The following is a 13,990-nucleotide window of genomic DNA, read 5'->3' as shown; positions in this document are numbered from 1 at the left end:
GGTCATTTGCTGTATATCGTTTGTCATCAGCGGAAAGAAAGAGGGAACCTCCTAGCATGTTCAACAGTCACAATCACAAAGTTTTGATTTGACCTAACAAAACAAATGATTTGGAAACGCCTCAAGTGACACAGTAATGTAGTGTCAAAGGAGCCTTGTAAAGCATGAATATTGATCACTTAAAAAAAAAAGTCAAGCTAATTGTCATATTAAGGGCGGGGTAATTGAAAAATCTATTATTTGTTATCTGTCATGATGTCTATGCGAAACATCAATGACAAACTGACTTTGACACATTGTAATAAAGAGACACTGACAAATGAGACACCACAACTTCAATCCCATGGACTTCATACTTTAAATAAAAGCTTATTTTTTTCCCAATTACAATGAATATTGAACAAAAACTCAAGGACAATGAAAAAGAAACCAAAAACAAAAACTTCACACTAAACATTCCTTTTTTATTTAGAAAGGGGTGACATACATTGTACAACCATTAAAAAAAACATACATTCATAGTTAAATTAAAACAGCAGTATACAGACTTAAATCACAGCTTTATAACTGTCGCCTTTCTGTTTCCTTGGCTGACAGTGTCAGGATCGTGTCCAATCATTGGTTGGAGGTTGGTGAGGTCTAACAGTGAGGACCTTTTGGACAATTGGGCTTCTTGCACTTCTTGCTGCCAAATGGTGACTTTGTGTTGGTGTTGGCCGCGGCTCTCCTGAACCTGTTCAGCAGGTTCACGGCCCAGGGCCAGCTGGCATCCAGGCAGATGTTCTTGTTACAAACAGTCTTGACTCTGTAGGAGGAGAGAAACAGATACAACATGAAGGGAAACTGTGTGTAACTGCTAACATTGACTGACTGCATCCCAATCTGATGACGCAGCTTTAAAACATCTCAAACTGGTGCAGCTGTTTCAGAATGACTGCTGGTTTGTCAGCAGAGGTGAAATGTATTCACTTAAAAAAGTAAAAATTATTATTTTTTCTGTAATTAATGAAACAATAAATGTATTATTAAATTGATATAAAGAATGGCACAACTCTTCTTCCTTCATCCTTCAATCCTTCTTTTTTGCCTGTTCCTTTTGTTGGGATACTTACATGATTGCTCTGTGGCTGCAGTTGCTGTGGGCCACGTTCGTCACCTGTTCATCCCTGATGCGATGCTGGGTGGAGCTGGGACAGCACACCTGGTGCAGAGAGTGCACCGCTGAGTGAACTGTGGACACACACACATCGAGAGACACAAACTTAACATCTGACATGAGGAGCGACACAAAAATACACCACAAAGAATTGAGGCTGACCGTCAGAGTGGACATGCATGAAGTAGATGAGAACGACGAGTGCGATGCTGAACAGGGTCCTCATGGTGTCTGTGCTGCTTTCTGGTTGGTCGGCCCTGTCTGGAGTCTGTGGAGCTGCTCTGTGCTGGAGTGCTGAGCCGGAGTTGACTTTATACTCCTCCTAACCTCCGCCATGTCATCTTCTTGGAAGTTGAGATGGTCTAGTTCCTGTTCACACTGCCCATGTTTCCACCGAATTCAGCGCCAAACAGGGAAGTAATGCCAAACAGCTCTTCTGCTGAGAGTCTTTCAAGGAACGACGGCTTCACGCGAGTTCTGCTATTTTTTTTTTTTTTTGAGAATCTTTGAGGTGATTAACTGAACGGACTGGACGTGATATGGAAAAGTGAATTGCACCAGTCACTCCTGTGCTCCCAGTACCAGTGCAAAGCCAGATCCAGTGCAGAAACATCAAAACTGGATTGATGACGGAGATGGTGATGAATCCATTTGTGTTAATAGTTTCTAAAAACCTGGTTTCATCAGCTGTGACACAGAATTCTGTAGATTCCATTTCATTCTGCATCTCTGCACTCCTGGTTTTGGGCCCTCAGTCAAAGGACAAAAGGTTAAAGGTCTTCTGAATGTCACATCCCGACGGGTGTGAAATTTCTCCTCTGCTTGGAATAGTAATTTGAAAGAATTTGTGTCCGTTTTGCCTCATAAAAGTGTCTCAGCATTAGTAATGGCAGAAAAATGTTAGGATGAGGGCAAGAAGTTCATTTGCCCTATTCAAATGCTGGAGAGACATCAGAAGTCCTTTGTGGAAGCTTAGCCCCAGACGCTATATTTCCTTTGCGATGCCATGAATCCAGAGTGTCAATGTCTTGTTTTAGGCGACAGCCCCACTTTCAATCCAAGACTTGTGAGAACTTCCCAGGAAATCAAAATGCTTCAAAACCTCATTATCATCCCTCTTCAAGGCACTGTCATTTGTATCCAAGTGAGGGCGACACTTACCATCATAAAAGGATGAAATCAAATGTCATTAGAATTGCATAGGTGTAGTTTTCTTTTAATTGCGCAGTAAAAATGTGCAGAATCCCTTGATAACTTTTTCATCTTACACTTTTAGACATTAGGCTGTTGGGGGGGGGGAGAGCGAAATTAGACCGTGACCGGCAATCACTTGTGGGCATGATGACCCCTATGCACACTGACACTTCTTCCCAAACAGCAGGAAAATTAATCGATGAATTTCACAAGACAGTTTGACACGCGGAAGTGAATTTGCTGAGGCCAGGTTTCATTAGAAGGTGCAGTGAGGTCAGATTATTTACTCAGTTTCTCTTCAGCTCCTGCTAAGTTCACTACCAAGTACGCATATTGTTCTTAGAAGGCCGTCTGAGGAAGTGGACTGAGGAAAAACAGAAGCGAAAGCCTCTATGACGTCATTGAGAAACTGTCAATTTCTGAGTATGAAATATTCCGTTTCCGTCTTGTCCTCAGTCGGCAGAAGCATCACAGAGCCATCTGTGTGCAGCCATGTTAATGCATGTAAATTGCATCCAAATCAAATGCAAGCAGATATCCCACCAATGATAGATTTGCTATGTTCACATAGAATCGCCTGCTAAAATGGAAGTTTTTAAGAGTGTTTACAGAGGAAAACTCAGTAATGCAGTAGAAACACCCAGACCGCCACCCGGTGGCAGAAAAACTCTGGACTGCCTTCCACCACAGGACATTTTTCACACACACAACAGTTACAGACGCTTCCATCCTCGTTTGTCAAGTGGAGGTTTAATGTTGGAACACTGGAGGCTGTTGAGGACCTGCTAGAGATGCTATGTTTTGCTGGGCATGCAAAACTGCAACCTAGAGTGGTAAAACTATTTTACACACCATTCAGTGTGTCTACACATTCACAGGCATTTTACTGAGCAGGTACATACTGGAACCATTTGCATGGACTGCACCCACTCACTGTAAAACACATTGCTAATGACGAATAGAGACGAAATAAGGCTTAAAACACAGAAAAGTTCATTAAAATGTGCATTTACGCCGGTTTGTGGAGATGTCCTAAGAGAAGCAGATGATCAGAGCTTGGCACATCGATTAAATGTACACATGTGAATGACTCCAATAATATTCTAATTGATGCAAAGTAGAAAATTTGGTGGACTTACTTAACAAAGGAAAAAATATGACCATCTGCTATAACAAGTGACTTGCTTCATAATTAAGCCCTGAAATTTAAACACCAACACAGAATTGTTTTTTTTTTTTTTCAAATATTTGTCACTTTATTGTACTTCACATTATTAGGATAAAATATTTTCTACACAGAAACTAGAACAACTAAAACCAAAGCATCATTCACATATGTGGCGCTCTCCAAGCAGGGTGTGTGCGTGCATGTGCGCGTGTGCACACACGCCTTTAGTGGCCGAATGTGTTCTCCCCGCTGTAGGCCACGTACAGGAAGCCGTCCTCATCCTTCTCTTGTTCATACATCGTTCCCATGGTGATGCTGCAGCAGGAGAACAAAAAAATGATAATGAAACACTTGTCCACATGATCAACAGCAGGTAAGACCTGGATTCCAGAATTTCCCACTCATTTTCACCAACAACATTTCTAAACTTGTCCATGAATTTTCCATGACCTTGCTTGAAATTTCCTTGACCAACCCAGAAATTCAGAATTTATGGAGATGTCAATCTTTGCCATATGGTACAATAAATGCTTCAAACAAAAAGGTAAAATCTATAGGTGATAAATTAGACTAAACTACATTGTTCACAGCGATGTAGCACTGTTGGAGACATGCGACACAGGGGCGCCTAGCCTACGTTGGAGTAGAACAGCAAACAAATTCTGCTAGTTCGTAAGGCGCACTATCAAATCTCATGACTTTCCCCCCCCAAAACATTCAGTGATTTTACAAAATTCCATGACTTGTACAGGTTTTCCATGACCGTGGGAACCCTGGGAGCCAGACTTATTCGGGTGTGCATGAGCTTACAAAAGCGCCTAGACACGCGCCCTGCTGGCTGAGAGTAGAATTGCTCATACTATCCTTAAAAAAGGAAAAAATATGACCATCTGCTATAACAAGTGACTTGTTTAATAATTAAGCCCTAAAATTTAAACACCAACACAGAACTGTTTTTTTTTTTTTTTTTTTTTAATATTTGTCACTTTATTGTACTTCACATTATTAGGATAAAATATTTTCTACACAGAAACTGGAACTAAAACCAGAGCATCATTCACATACGTGGCACCCTCCAAGCAGGGTGTGTGCGTGCATGTGCCGGTGTGTGCCAGATGGAGTCATGTACCCACCTGTATGTAGGCACCACCGAGCCCACCATCATGAAAAGGGCCTTCTCCTGCGGCAGCTGGATGCGTCTCCTGATGATCATGAGGAACTGAGCCACTGTGATGTCGGCGGGGACCAGATACTTTCGTTTGTCGATGCCCACGATGTTCGCTCCGGGCACCTTCTCGACAATCACCTAATAGGCCACACAGAGAGGGAGGTAAAATCCCACCATTTCCCAAAAAGGGCAACGCACACGTCCAAACATGAATCAACAAGCACAACAACTCACCGGGACGCGCTCAGGGTACTTTGTGCAGATTCTGGTTGACTCCAAGCACCGATTCTCTGGAAGACAGAAAGAGTCAATCACTCAGGCTGTCTACGGTAGATGACAGATGAAAGTAGCGATGTATGATTTGCACAAAGTTGTTGCGGGCATAAGCTCCAACACAACATATGTTAACCAGGTGTTTCATTCATAAATTTAAGCACTAGCAGCACCTCTGAGTGTCATATTTTTCTTTTAAAATGTGGTTAATAAAATTCGCAAAAATGACAGCGAAAACAAGGTTGAAGATGACGCAAATGCCTGAAACATGCTCCTCTGAGGCAGTGATTGGCCGAGAGAACCATTTCTACAAAAAACAAACAAAAAAAAAAATGCATCGATGGCTTCTGAATTTATTTGGTCTTTCACTTCTTCTTTGCTCCTTCCGCATCCTCAGACATACTAAGAACACCGCATATACTTAGTACTGAGCTTTTTATGAATCTGGGGGCGAAGAGAAGCCGGGGAAGTCCGCATGTTGTCCCTGCTACTTTTAGAGACTTTTCAATTCAACAATTTTACTTTCACACGTGAAATAGTTTTGCTTATGACATAGTCAAGTAATATATCTACCTGGCATTTGGGGGACCAACGAGATGCTTGTTCTTCTTCGAAAAGTGATAAATGTAACAGTCTTGATAAAGTTTGTTCGTCCTTTGTTTTCCGATTAAATTGTTCCATGAATCAGGCATATAGTATGATAGTATTTCAATATTAATTCACTGGAAACTAAAAAAAATAAATAAATAATAAGATTGTTTTTAAAATAAACAACCAACTACATTTCAGCGTCTACCACTGGCAGCAACAAACAAATAAATGGTCGAAACGAGATCAAACTTGTTCCAAGTGTCAAACATCGTTAAGTATATGTATATCTGAGTAGACATAGATGCATAAAGACATTTAAGTTAACTTGTGATTAACAATTAAGAAAATAATTAATTACTATTTCAAAAAAAAAAAAAAAAAAATGTGTATAAACGACGAAGATGAAGATTCAACTAATGTTTGCGACTTTGCATTAAGCAGTCTTACGTACAACCATGGCCAGGAAATATACGCTACATAAACAGGAAGTGTGTGGGGTTGTGGGAAGTGTAGTCTCAGCGCTAACATAAACAAACAACTAGGGGACAATAAAAGGCCAAACATCCACCGCATCATCCGCTGTTTTATGTGCTACTGTAAGCGCAAACGCAAAAAGTAACTTTGTTCGTCGCCTCGTCATGTTTTCATCGTTATATACTCGGCTACAGTTTATTATTTTTTTGTTTTTACGACATCAGAGACCGACCGATGGTCCGAATATTGGGAAGACAAAACTTTTGTTGTTGTGTTGGTGTTTCTTTGCGCCAGCTGCATTAGCGGAATGCTAACCGCTAGCACTCTAATCCGTCTCCACCTTATCACGGTTCAAACCAGGTCGCCGTCGACCAGAGAGGCTAACAAAAAGACTGAAAAATCAGATACAAAGTACAGAAAATGTCACTTCAAAACACCAATGTGACGAGCCGAAGTTGCGCTGCACACGGAGGTTTAAGTTTAAAGACGACCTAAGGCTGCGCATCTGTCGAAACAAAGAATTAAATTCAAGGCCACCCCAAAACAAGAAGCCCAGCTGACTGGCCCATCCTCCGGATCCCACTGCACCGACACTTTCTAAAGCATCCCTCTTCTTCCTCCTCCATACCCAGGGAGTGGTCCTCTTTAAATGTCCACTTCATGTTTGCACTCTCTGGCCGGGACTTCGATGCGGATGCGGCGGGTTTTGGAAGCTGCACTCGGAGTTAATTCACAGGGGGGCAAAGCTCTTCCATAAAGCTGCTGCTTTTAAAGGACACTCCCCCAAGTGGCGCCCTAACCGCCTCGGCCGGTTTTAACGCTTCCGCCTGACATTAAAACAACATTTTGGCTTTTATCGTCGCAGACCCCCCGCCTGCTCGCTTCCCCTCCCCCCTCGATTGCATCACAGCGGGACGGTTCCACTCTGAGCCAGAGCGGAGGGGCGGCCGAAGAGGGAAAACCGCAGTGGCTGACTTTTCTGCTGGCACTCGGTCAATTTGGTTTCTGTGCACACAGAGACATTTGTCACATTTGTTTTCATTAATCAGCGAAATAATATTGAATTTGAACACTGTTCCCCCACATCTACTGCCTTCCCAGTTACATGTGGCCTTCTTCTGCGTCAAGAATCGTAAACATAAACATACTGGGCAGAACCAGGTTGCTTTGGATGTTCAGCGGTGGTATATGGACCTGTGTGTGTGTGTGTGTGTTGGGGGGGGGGGGGGGGGGGGGCTGATTGTAATAATAATGATACTACTACGACGACTACGACTCCTACTACTACTACTACTAATAATCATCATCATCATCATCATCATTATCCATCCATCCATCCATTTTCAATACCTGCTTCTTCCTGGAAGGCAGGGGGACACTCAGGACAAGTCCCCAGTTCATCGCAGGGCCACATAAAGACAAACAAAGACAAGCAACCATTCACACTTACATACACACCTACGGACAATTTAGAGCAGGGCTACTCAACTTTATATGGCTCAGGGGCCACTCAGCAAAATCCCAAAAGTCTAAGGGCTGCAAGCTAAAAACGACAAGTCCTGTTTTGAACGTTAACAATGATTTTGTGACACACTTCATGACAAGTCTAATAATTAAGGAAACACAAAGAAAACGAAAAGGATTTTTGTTGGTATGATCTTGACGGGCCGCACAGACATGTGGCACGGGCTGCATGCGGCCCATGGGCCGCGGGTTGAGTAGCACTGATTTAGAGTCTCCAATTCACCTCAAAAGCGTGTTTTTGGGATTGAGGGAGGAAGACGGAGAGAACCCATAAGGACACATGGAGAACATGCACACACTCCACACAGAATGGTCCCAGGCCTGGAATTGAACCCAGAGTAATTTACCTGTGCTGGCCTGAGACCCCAAAACTGGAAGAATACTTCTATAAATGACCCTCCATGGCGAAAACAGTGTAAAACCTCCCAACATTATTTGACAGCCACATATCCAAGGTGTTGCAATGAAACCTTACCATTACCGCCCACAAAGGGGCCCCAGCAGAACAGAACTGTGAGTGAGAGTGGCACCGACCGACCAGGACAAATGGGACAAAGGTGTTTCTGTAGCCACCGCTCAAACAGATTTATTTCAGCTTCAGTAAAACACAAACAAACATTTACACAAAATCTGTCACCACTATGTGGGCTTCAGGTTGTCCCAGGACAGAGGTGGAGCTCCTAGTTCCCGGTGTTTGGTTGGGCATCAGCGTCGTCTCCCTGCGGCTGAGATTTGATCTGGTTGTCAGGTGGCAGCGCTTTCCCCAGGTGATGCCCCGTGGTGAGGCCGTAGCGACGCGACCGCTGCTCCTCCTTCACTTCGGGACGCATCAGGAAGCCACTGTGGAAGTTGAGGTTGAAGAGTTCGCAGGGAGCGAAAGTCAAAGGCTTCTCCGCTAACAGTCCGCCGAGGCGGGCCGTCCACCCGTCCAGCATTCCCTTTCGCATTTCGGGGCTGGAGTGGGCGGGGCACCAGAAAATCTGTGGGGGAAGGACCTGAAATCCACAGAAGTGCAGAGTCCCGTTCTGAAACGAGATGCGAAAGAAAAATGTGAACGACTGCGTTGGGTGAATAAACATCCTTCACTGATTGGTTGACATCCTTGTTGCCCCCTAGTGGCCAGTGACTGTACAGGCTGTTATTGGAGCCTGTTCCCAGGAATCACGGATGTGTCCAATATTGCCCCTTACTGACCATACAGTCACCAAATAGGGCAATGTCATTTTGTAGTGGTGTCCAAATCCTGAGTGAACATCAGTTTTCATTGTATAGTCCACTCAATGGTCACTAACCCAGCACTATATCCCATAATGCATTGCACTCATGTAAACCAACGGTAGAAAAGGCAAGATTAGCTGAGTGATATTTTTTTAATGTCTAGTTTGTACTAAGCAAGAAAAGGCGCACATGTATGTATATATATATATATATATATATATATATATATATATATATATATATATATATATATATATACATATATATATATATATACATATATATACATATATATATATATATATATATATATATATACATATATGTACATGTGTGTCTGTGTAAATCAAGTCATATATCTGTTTATCAATTCATCTATTACCACCTCCCGCCAGGACGTTTTAATGACGATATAAATGCCGCCAAGAGTAGTGTTCGAAAGCATTTGACTAATAAGTCACTATATCTATATATATCTTCAGCCAATCAGCTGCGTCCATGTCACCCTCTAATCCTTCACATCTCCTTCTTTCACAATCCAATTCACAGACTTTAGGGGATACCAGTCAAACCGATTCCGTCTCTGTCTTTATTTTCTGTTCAAGCTCCCCTCTAATGTCTGTGATCAGTGCTGATGTGTGACGAGTCGTGGCCTCGTGTCGCTCACCTGGAGAGGCCACAGAGTGACGTTGATGTCTCCGTTGATGCCGTCAGGCTGGAACATCGTCTGAATGGCACCGGTAGTGAAGGACAGCATGGCCTTCTTGTTCTTGTTGAGGAACCACCAATATACAGATCAAAACACACACACACACATACACACACACACACACACACACACACACACACCATTTGCCTTCTCTGGGCTTGTCTTTATTAAAATGGCTCTTTGAAATGAACCTTTATAGGTGCATCAGCTCGTCACACTGACCTTGAAAATGCCGTTGTTGTACATGTGCACCAGTGAGAAGGCGAAGCCTTGTGTCAGCACTCTGTCGAACCAGCCCTTCATGATGGCCGGAACACTGAACCAGTACAGCGGGAACTGCGGAAACAGAGACACACACACACACAGTCCAGTTCAGTCAGAGCCAGGTCCCGGCTCCGTACCACTGCATCTTGTCTTTGACCTTTGACCTGGAAGATGATGAGCTCGGCCGCCTCCACTTTGCGCTGCTCCGCGACGATGTCGTCGCTGAGGCGGCCCTCCTCCCAGGCGTGCATGGTCTCCTCGCCATACTGGAACAGTTGGGTGTTTTTGGACTCACCTGAAGAGAAAAAAAAATCACTAGCTACAAATTCTCAGCGCTGATTCATCAAAAGCTATGCATGTTCTTAGAGCTGCATCGTTTTGGATTTGGAATCATCCACAGCCTTGACATGCTCAAAAGAGGGTGGGAGGAAGAGTAAACTTATGTAGTCTTAACCATTAACTAAAGAAAATTATTGTTGACAATTCCATTGTATAAAAATATGTAGATGTATGTAAATAGGTATTGATACAATTGCTATATAGTAATTTCATTATGTAAAAATAGTTAATGAATAAATCTGCACAAAAATTGCACAGACACTAGTATACAGTTTGCACCAGTATATACACACATATTTACAGTTAACTTGACTCTTCCAGATTTCTGTACCTTGCAAATATGATTCTTGTATTTATTTATATAAGGCTATACACGTATATTTTGGCTTTTCTGTACATCCACACTTAACCTGTTCAGCAAATGAACTTGATAAATGTAAATACACAGGCACTTTTTTATTACCTTTAAGCTTCAGAAAGCATTCCCTAAATGTTTTTAGGTAACATATTAACCCTCGCTTTAAAAATTGAATGCACTAATGAGTTTGTTATTGAACTTGCACAATGTGTACAGAACAACTGTTGCGCAACAACAGGTGATTACTTAGAAATATCTTCCTTGAAGCTCTCAGACGAGGAGGTAGGTGATAGTAGTTTATCAAGGTAGATCTTTTTTTTTTATTGCCCTTTTACACAGTTACTTGCAGAGAGAGAGAGAGAGAGAGAGAGAGAGAGAGAGAGAGAGAGCTCTATTTCACCGATGATGTCGTCTTGCGTGGCGCTGGCTTTGAAGTTCATGGCATACAAGTCGGACACGACCGCTGTGTAGCCCTGTCTGCTCAGCTCCTTAACCGTTGTGTCGCGAACAGCGGCGTTGAAGGAGCCGTCGCTCTGGTGGGCGTAGACAATCAGCGCCGTCTTCTGAGCTACCGGACACAAAGCACAGGTTTGGGCAACGCCTGCTGCTGGCTCTCACGTCACCACACAAAGAAGAGCCAAAATGGCGCCAATTAAACCAACAACAACAATAACACAAAAAAATATTCCCTCGTCTCACCGACTCAGGACAGTACGGAAGGTCTTGCTGCCATACTAAAAAAAAAAAAAAAGAAAGAAAAAAAAAAGAGGCAGGGTGGGGTCTCAGTATCACGTATGCACTATCTAGTTTTCACGTTATCTCACGGTAACTCGTCGAAACTGAACGAAAATAAGCCAATAAGCCATAGTGCCTCGCATATGCCTCGTTTTGTTTAGTTTCAGTTTGTTATCATGAAATAAAGTCAAATGATCTAGTGCAAAGGTGATTTCGTTTTTCAAAATAACGTGATCATTTTTATGTAAAAACATGAAATCGCGAAAAACGTGAAACTTTGATGTATTTAGTTTTTGTTTGTTATCAAATAATGTGAAATTATCTGGTGGTGGCGGTAATATGCTTCCGTTGGACAACAACCGCTTTTCTGATGGAGTTCCCCTGCACCAATAGGAACACATGAGCTGTTGCTATGAGGCTGAGTTGGACAGTAAAATAATCTGACTGACCCACTTGAACGAACAGAGAGACTGTTCAACCACTAGACCCCTAAATTTTGCCTGCCTTTGACAAACCAGCGGTTGTTACCTTTGATGTAGTTCCCTTTCACAAACATGTTGCTGGGCGGCGTTTTTTCGAAACACATACAAAACATTCATTGCAGGTTGTCATGATCACAATAACATGTGACAACAGCAATGAGTCGAGATTTTCAACATTAGTTGAATCATAAAGTCCTTTGGTGGTACTTAAACAGTTGCCACTCCGCTCAGCCAATAGAGGCTGAGGCGTGACTCAGGACGGCAATAAGGCCAGAGGTTTGGAGTTTGGGATCTAAGTTCAGAATGTGTGAGCAGCCACAACTCAAGAGGCTGGATGTTTTACGTAACGCGACAATCTGTTGGCTGCAGACCGCTGTCAGCATGAGTCGCCTAGCATTTGTTCAATTCATTTGTAAAATAAATAAATAAATTTCTGTTTTGTTTTCCACCAATTTGATGATTTCTGTTTTTAATCTGTTGCCCTGAGAAAACAGTTGTTTACACAGAGTGATCTTTGACACAAAGGGGCTCATAAAGTTTAAAGTAAGTTCTATAACTTGCATATAATATAATATGCTTAATAAAATGTACATTTCTTTAATTGAGAGTTAAGGGTGATATTCTTGTTTAACATCAAGAGAACATTTCACATATTAGTGTTAAAAGCTTTTTTGGGCGGTCAGTGGCTCTAAAATGAGAACACAATACATCCAGACTTCGGTTGTCAACCAGAGAATTCTCAGACACACAGAGCAGCACTGAGGCTGGAACACTCAACACCGCACGATCATAAATCCTCTCGTTAAACTATGTGTTGTCAAATGGTTCCAGAGTTTGTTCACACTCTAGATAGTCTTTGCACATTTTACAAGAAGTAAGAGCATCAGAAGGGGTCTTACCCATCGTGGGCGTGTGTGTGTGTCTGGGGGATCCGTCCCGGCTGCAGTCGTGGGCTCGGAGGTGGCTGCTCGCCACTTTTATAGCGCCTGCGGCCGTCTTTGCGTGAGAACCATGTTGATGGCTGATATCAGACAGGGAGAAAGAGTCCAACAGTCACAATGGCTTCACAGCGAGAAGGGGAAAAAAACCTGTCTGCTGTCAATGCAGGACCGGTTTAGTCTAATGTGTGTGGGGGTGTGAACGTGTGTGTGTGTGTGTGTGTGTGCACGCGCGTGCGTGTGTCATGCCGGTGCAGGTGAATAAGATTGGTTTCATTTGGCCTGGAAAAGAATGTTTGGGTCACTTTCAAGGGATTATCTGCCAGGGTCATGTGGCGTCATAAACTCTTTAATCCGACTTAATTTCACCTCGTTAGACGGAGGCGTCAGTTTGGTGGAGCCCTGAAACGCTCCGGCGGGCCGCAGACTCTAATGTCACCAGTCACCAGTTTCCCCTTGGCTTTGGCGGCAGACTGGGAAGTCTCTGGAGAACTTAACTGTTTCAACATGAAATTCAGTTAGCCCTAACCCTAACCCTTTGCTCTTCGCTAAGCCAGGATGTAGACATGTGTATACGTGATATAAAGTTACATAGACTATGTAAAAAGTGTTTTTTTTGTTTGTTTGTTTTTTTGCTAACAACTACCTTTTCTATTTATGTAAAGAGCAAGTCCACAGCCAGCCATATTGTTCCACCGTGTTTCTACAGTAGCCCAGCAGGTGGAGCTGCTCAGGGTCTGGTGGTTTTGCTCATCAGAGCTGGGAGAAAAATAAGATGTGTGATCCAGTGGAATACCAGAAAGAAAAACAAAAAAGAAAAAGTACTAAATTGGGTGCAATACACTTTCTGGCCACTTGAGGTTACTACATTTTACACGCTGTGCCTCAATTTCACGAATACCCACAGTCTTTTGGTTCTGGATCATCTGCCTGTTTTTATGATTCACTTATGTTGTTCTCATAGTCGCTCTTTAAGTATGTACAAATAGTGAGGTTAACAAATCTAACAGAAAATTAAAAAAGAAAAATTCCTGAGATTGTCAAATGAAGTGTTGTTTTTGCTGAGGATCGACTGGGAGTAGCAGTCAACTCGGTATTTGTGTTTTAGCGGTAATATTTAGCTCAAATACGTCCTCCACAACATTTCAACATCAACTGTATTTAGAACTAAACACATCCAGTACATATCAAGGCACTCACCTTGTGAAAATTGAAAAAAGAAATAAATACCTTTATGGATGATGATTAAAAATAAGCACTTTGGCGCATTTCATGTGAAGCCGTTATCAGGAAATGGTACAATCTGAGGCCATGTGCACAGGGAGATGGTATTTTCTTAAACCAACCATTTTCTAAAAATACAAAAGCTTCTTATACGTTGGCTTTTATCAGATGAAGG

At 42.6% G+C, this 13,990-nt stretch overlaps 2 protein-coding genes across 2 annotated transcripts; both read right to left on the bottom strand.

The window, feature by feature from the left end:
* Window positions 1-3,574: 3,574 nt before the first annotated feature.
* Window positions 3,575-6,901, bottom strand: LOC142900973 (gamma-aminobutyric acid receptor-associated protein-like 2). Its single transcript, XM_076045652.1, has 4 exons — window positions 6,653-6,901; window positions 4,921-4,976; window positions 4,652-4,824; window positions 3,575-3,833 (listed from the first exon to the last, which is right to left on the bottom strand). The coding sequence occupies exons 1-4, from the start codon at window positions 6,684-6,686 to the stop codon at window positions 3,743-3,745; spliced, it is 354 nt and encodes a 117-aa protein (XP_075901767.1). The 5' UTR covers window positions 6,687-6,901; the 3' UTR covers window positions 3,575-3,742.
* A 1,207-nt stretch (window positions 6,902-8,108) lies between these two features.
* Window positions 8,109-12,723, bottom strand: nqo1 (NAD(P)H dehydrogenase, quinone 1). The gene is made up of 6 exons (XM_076045539.1): window positions 12,553-12,723; window positions 10,837-11,004; window positions 9,904-10,034; window positions 9,698-9,811; window positions 9,434-9,535; window positions 8,109-8,573 (listed from the first exon to the last, which is right to left on the bottom strand). The coding sequence occupies exons 1-6, from the start codon at window positions 12,554-12,556 to the stop codon at window positions 8,229-8,231; spliced, it is 864 nt and encodes a 287-aa protein (XP_075901654.1). The 5' UTR covers window positions 12,557-12,723; the 3' UTR covers window positions 8,109-8,228.
* Window positions 12,724-13,990: the final 1,267 nt, after the last annotated feature.

The sequence above is a fragment of the Nelusetta ayraudi genome, unplaced genomic scaffold (genome assembly GCF_046127955.1).
Source record: "Nelusetta ayraudi isolate G7.1 ecotype Tasmania unplaced genomic scaffold, CSIRO-AGI_Nayr_v1 ptg000002l, whole genome shotgun sequence".
NCBI classification, from domain to species: domain Eukaryota; kingdom Metazoa; phylum Chordata; class Actinopteri; order Tetraodontiformes; family Monacanthidae; genus Nelusetta; species Nelusetta ayraudi.
The sequence above is the reverse complement of the archived record's forward strand: the minus strand, read 5'-3'. Positions and strand labels throughout refer to the sequence as shown.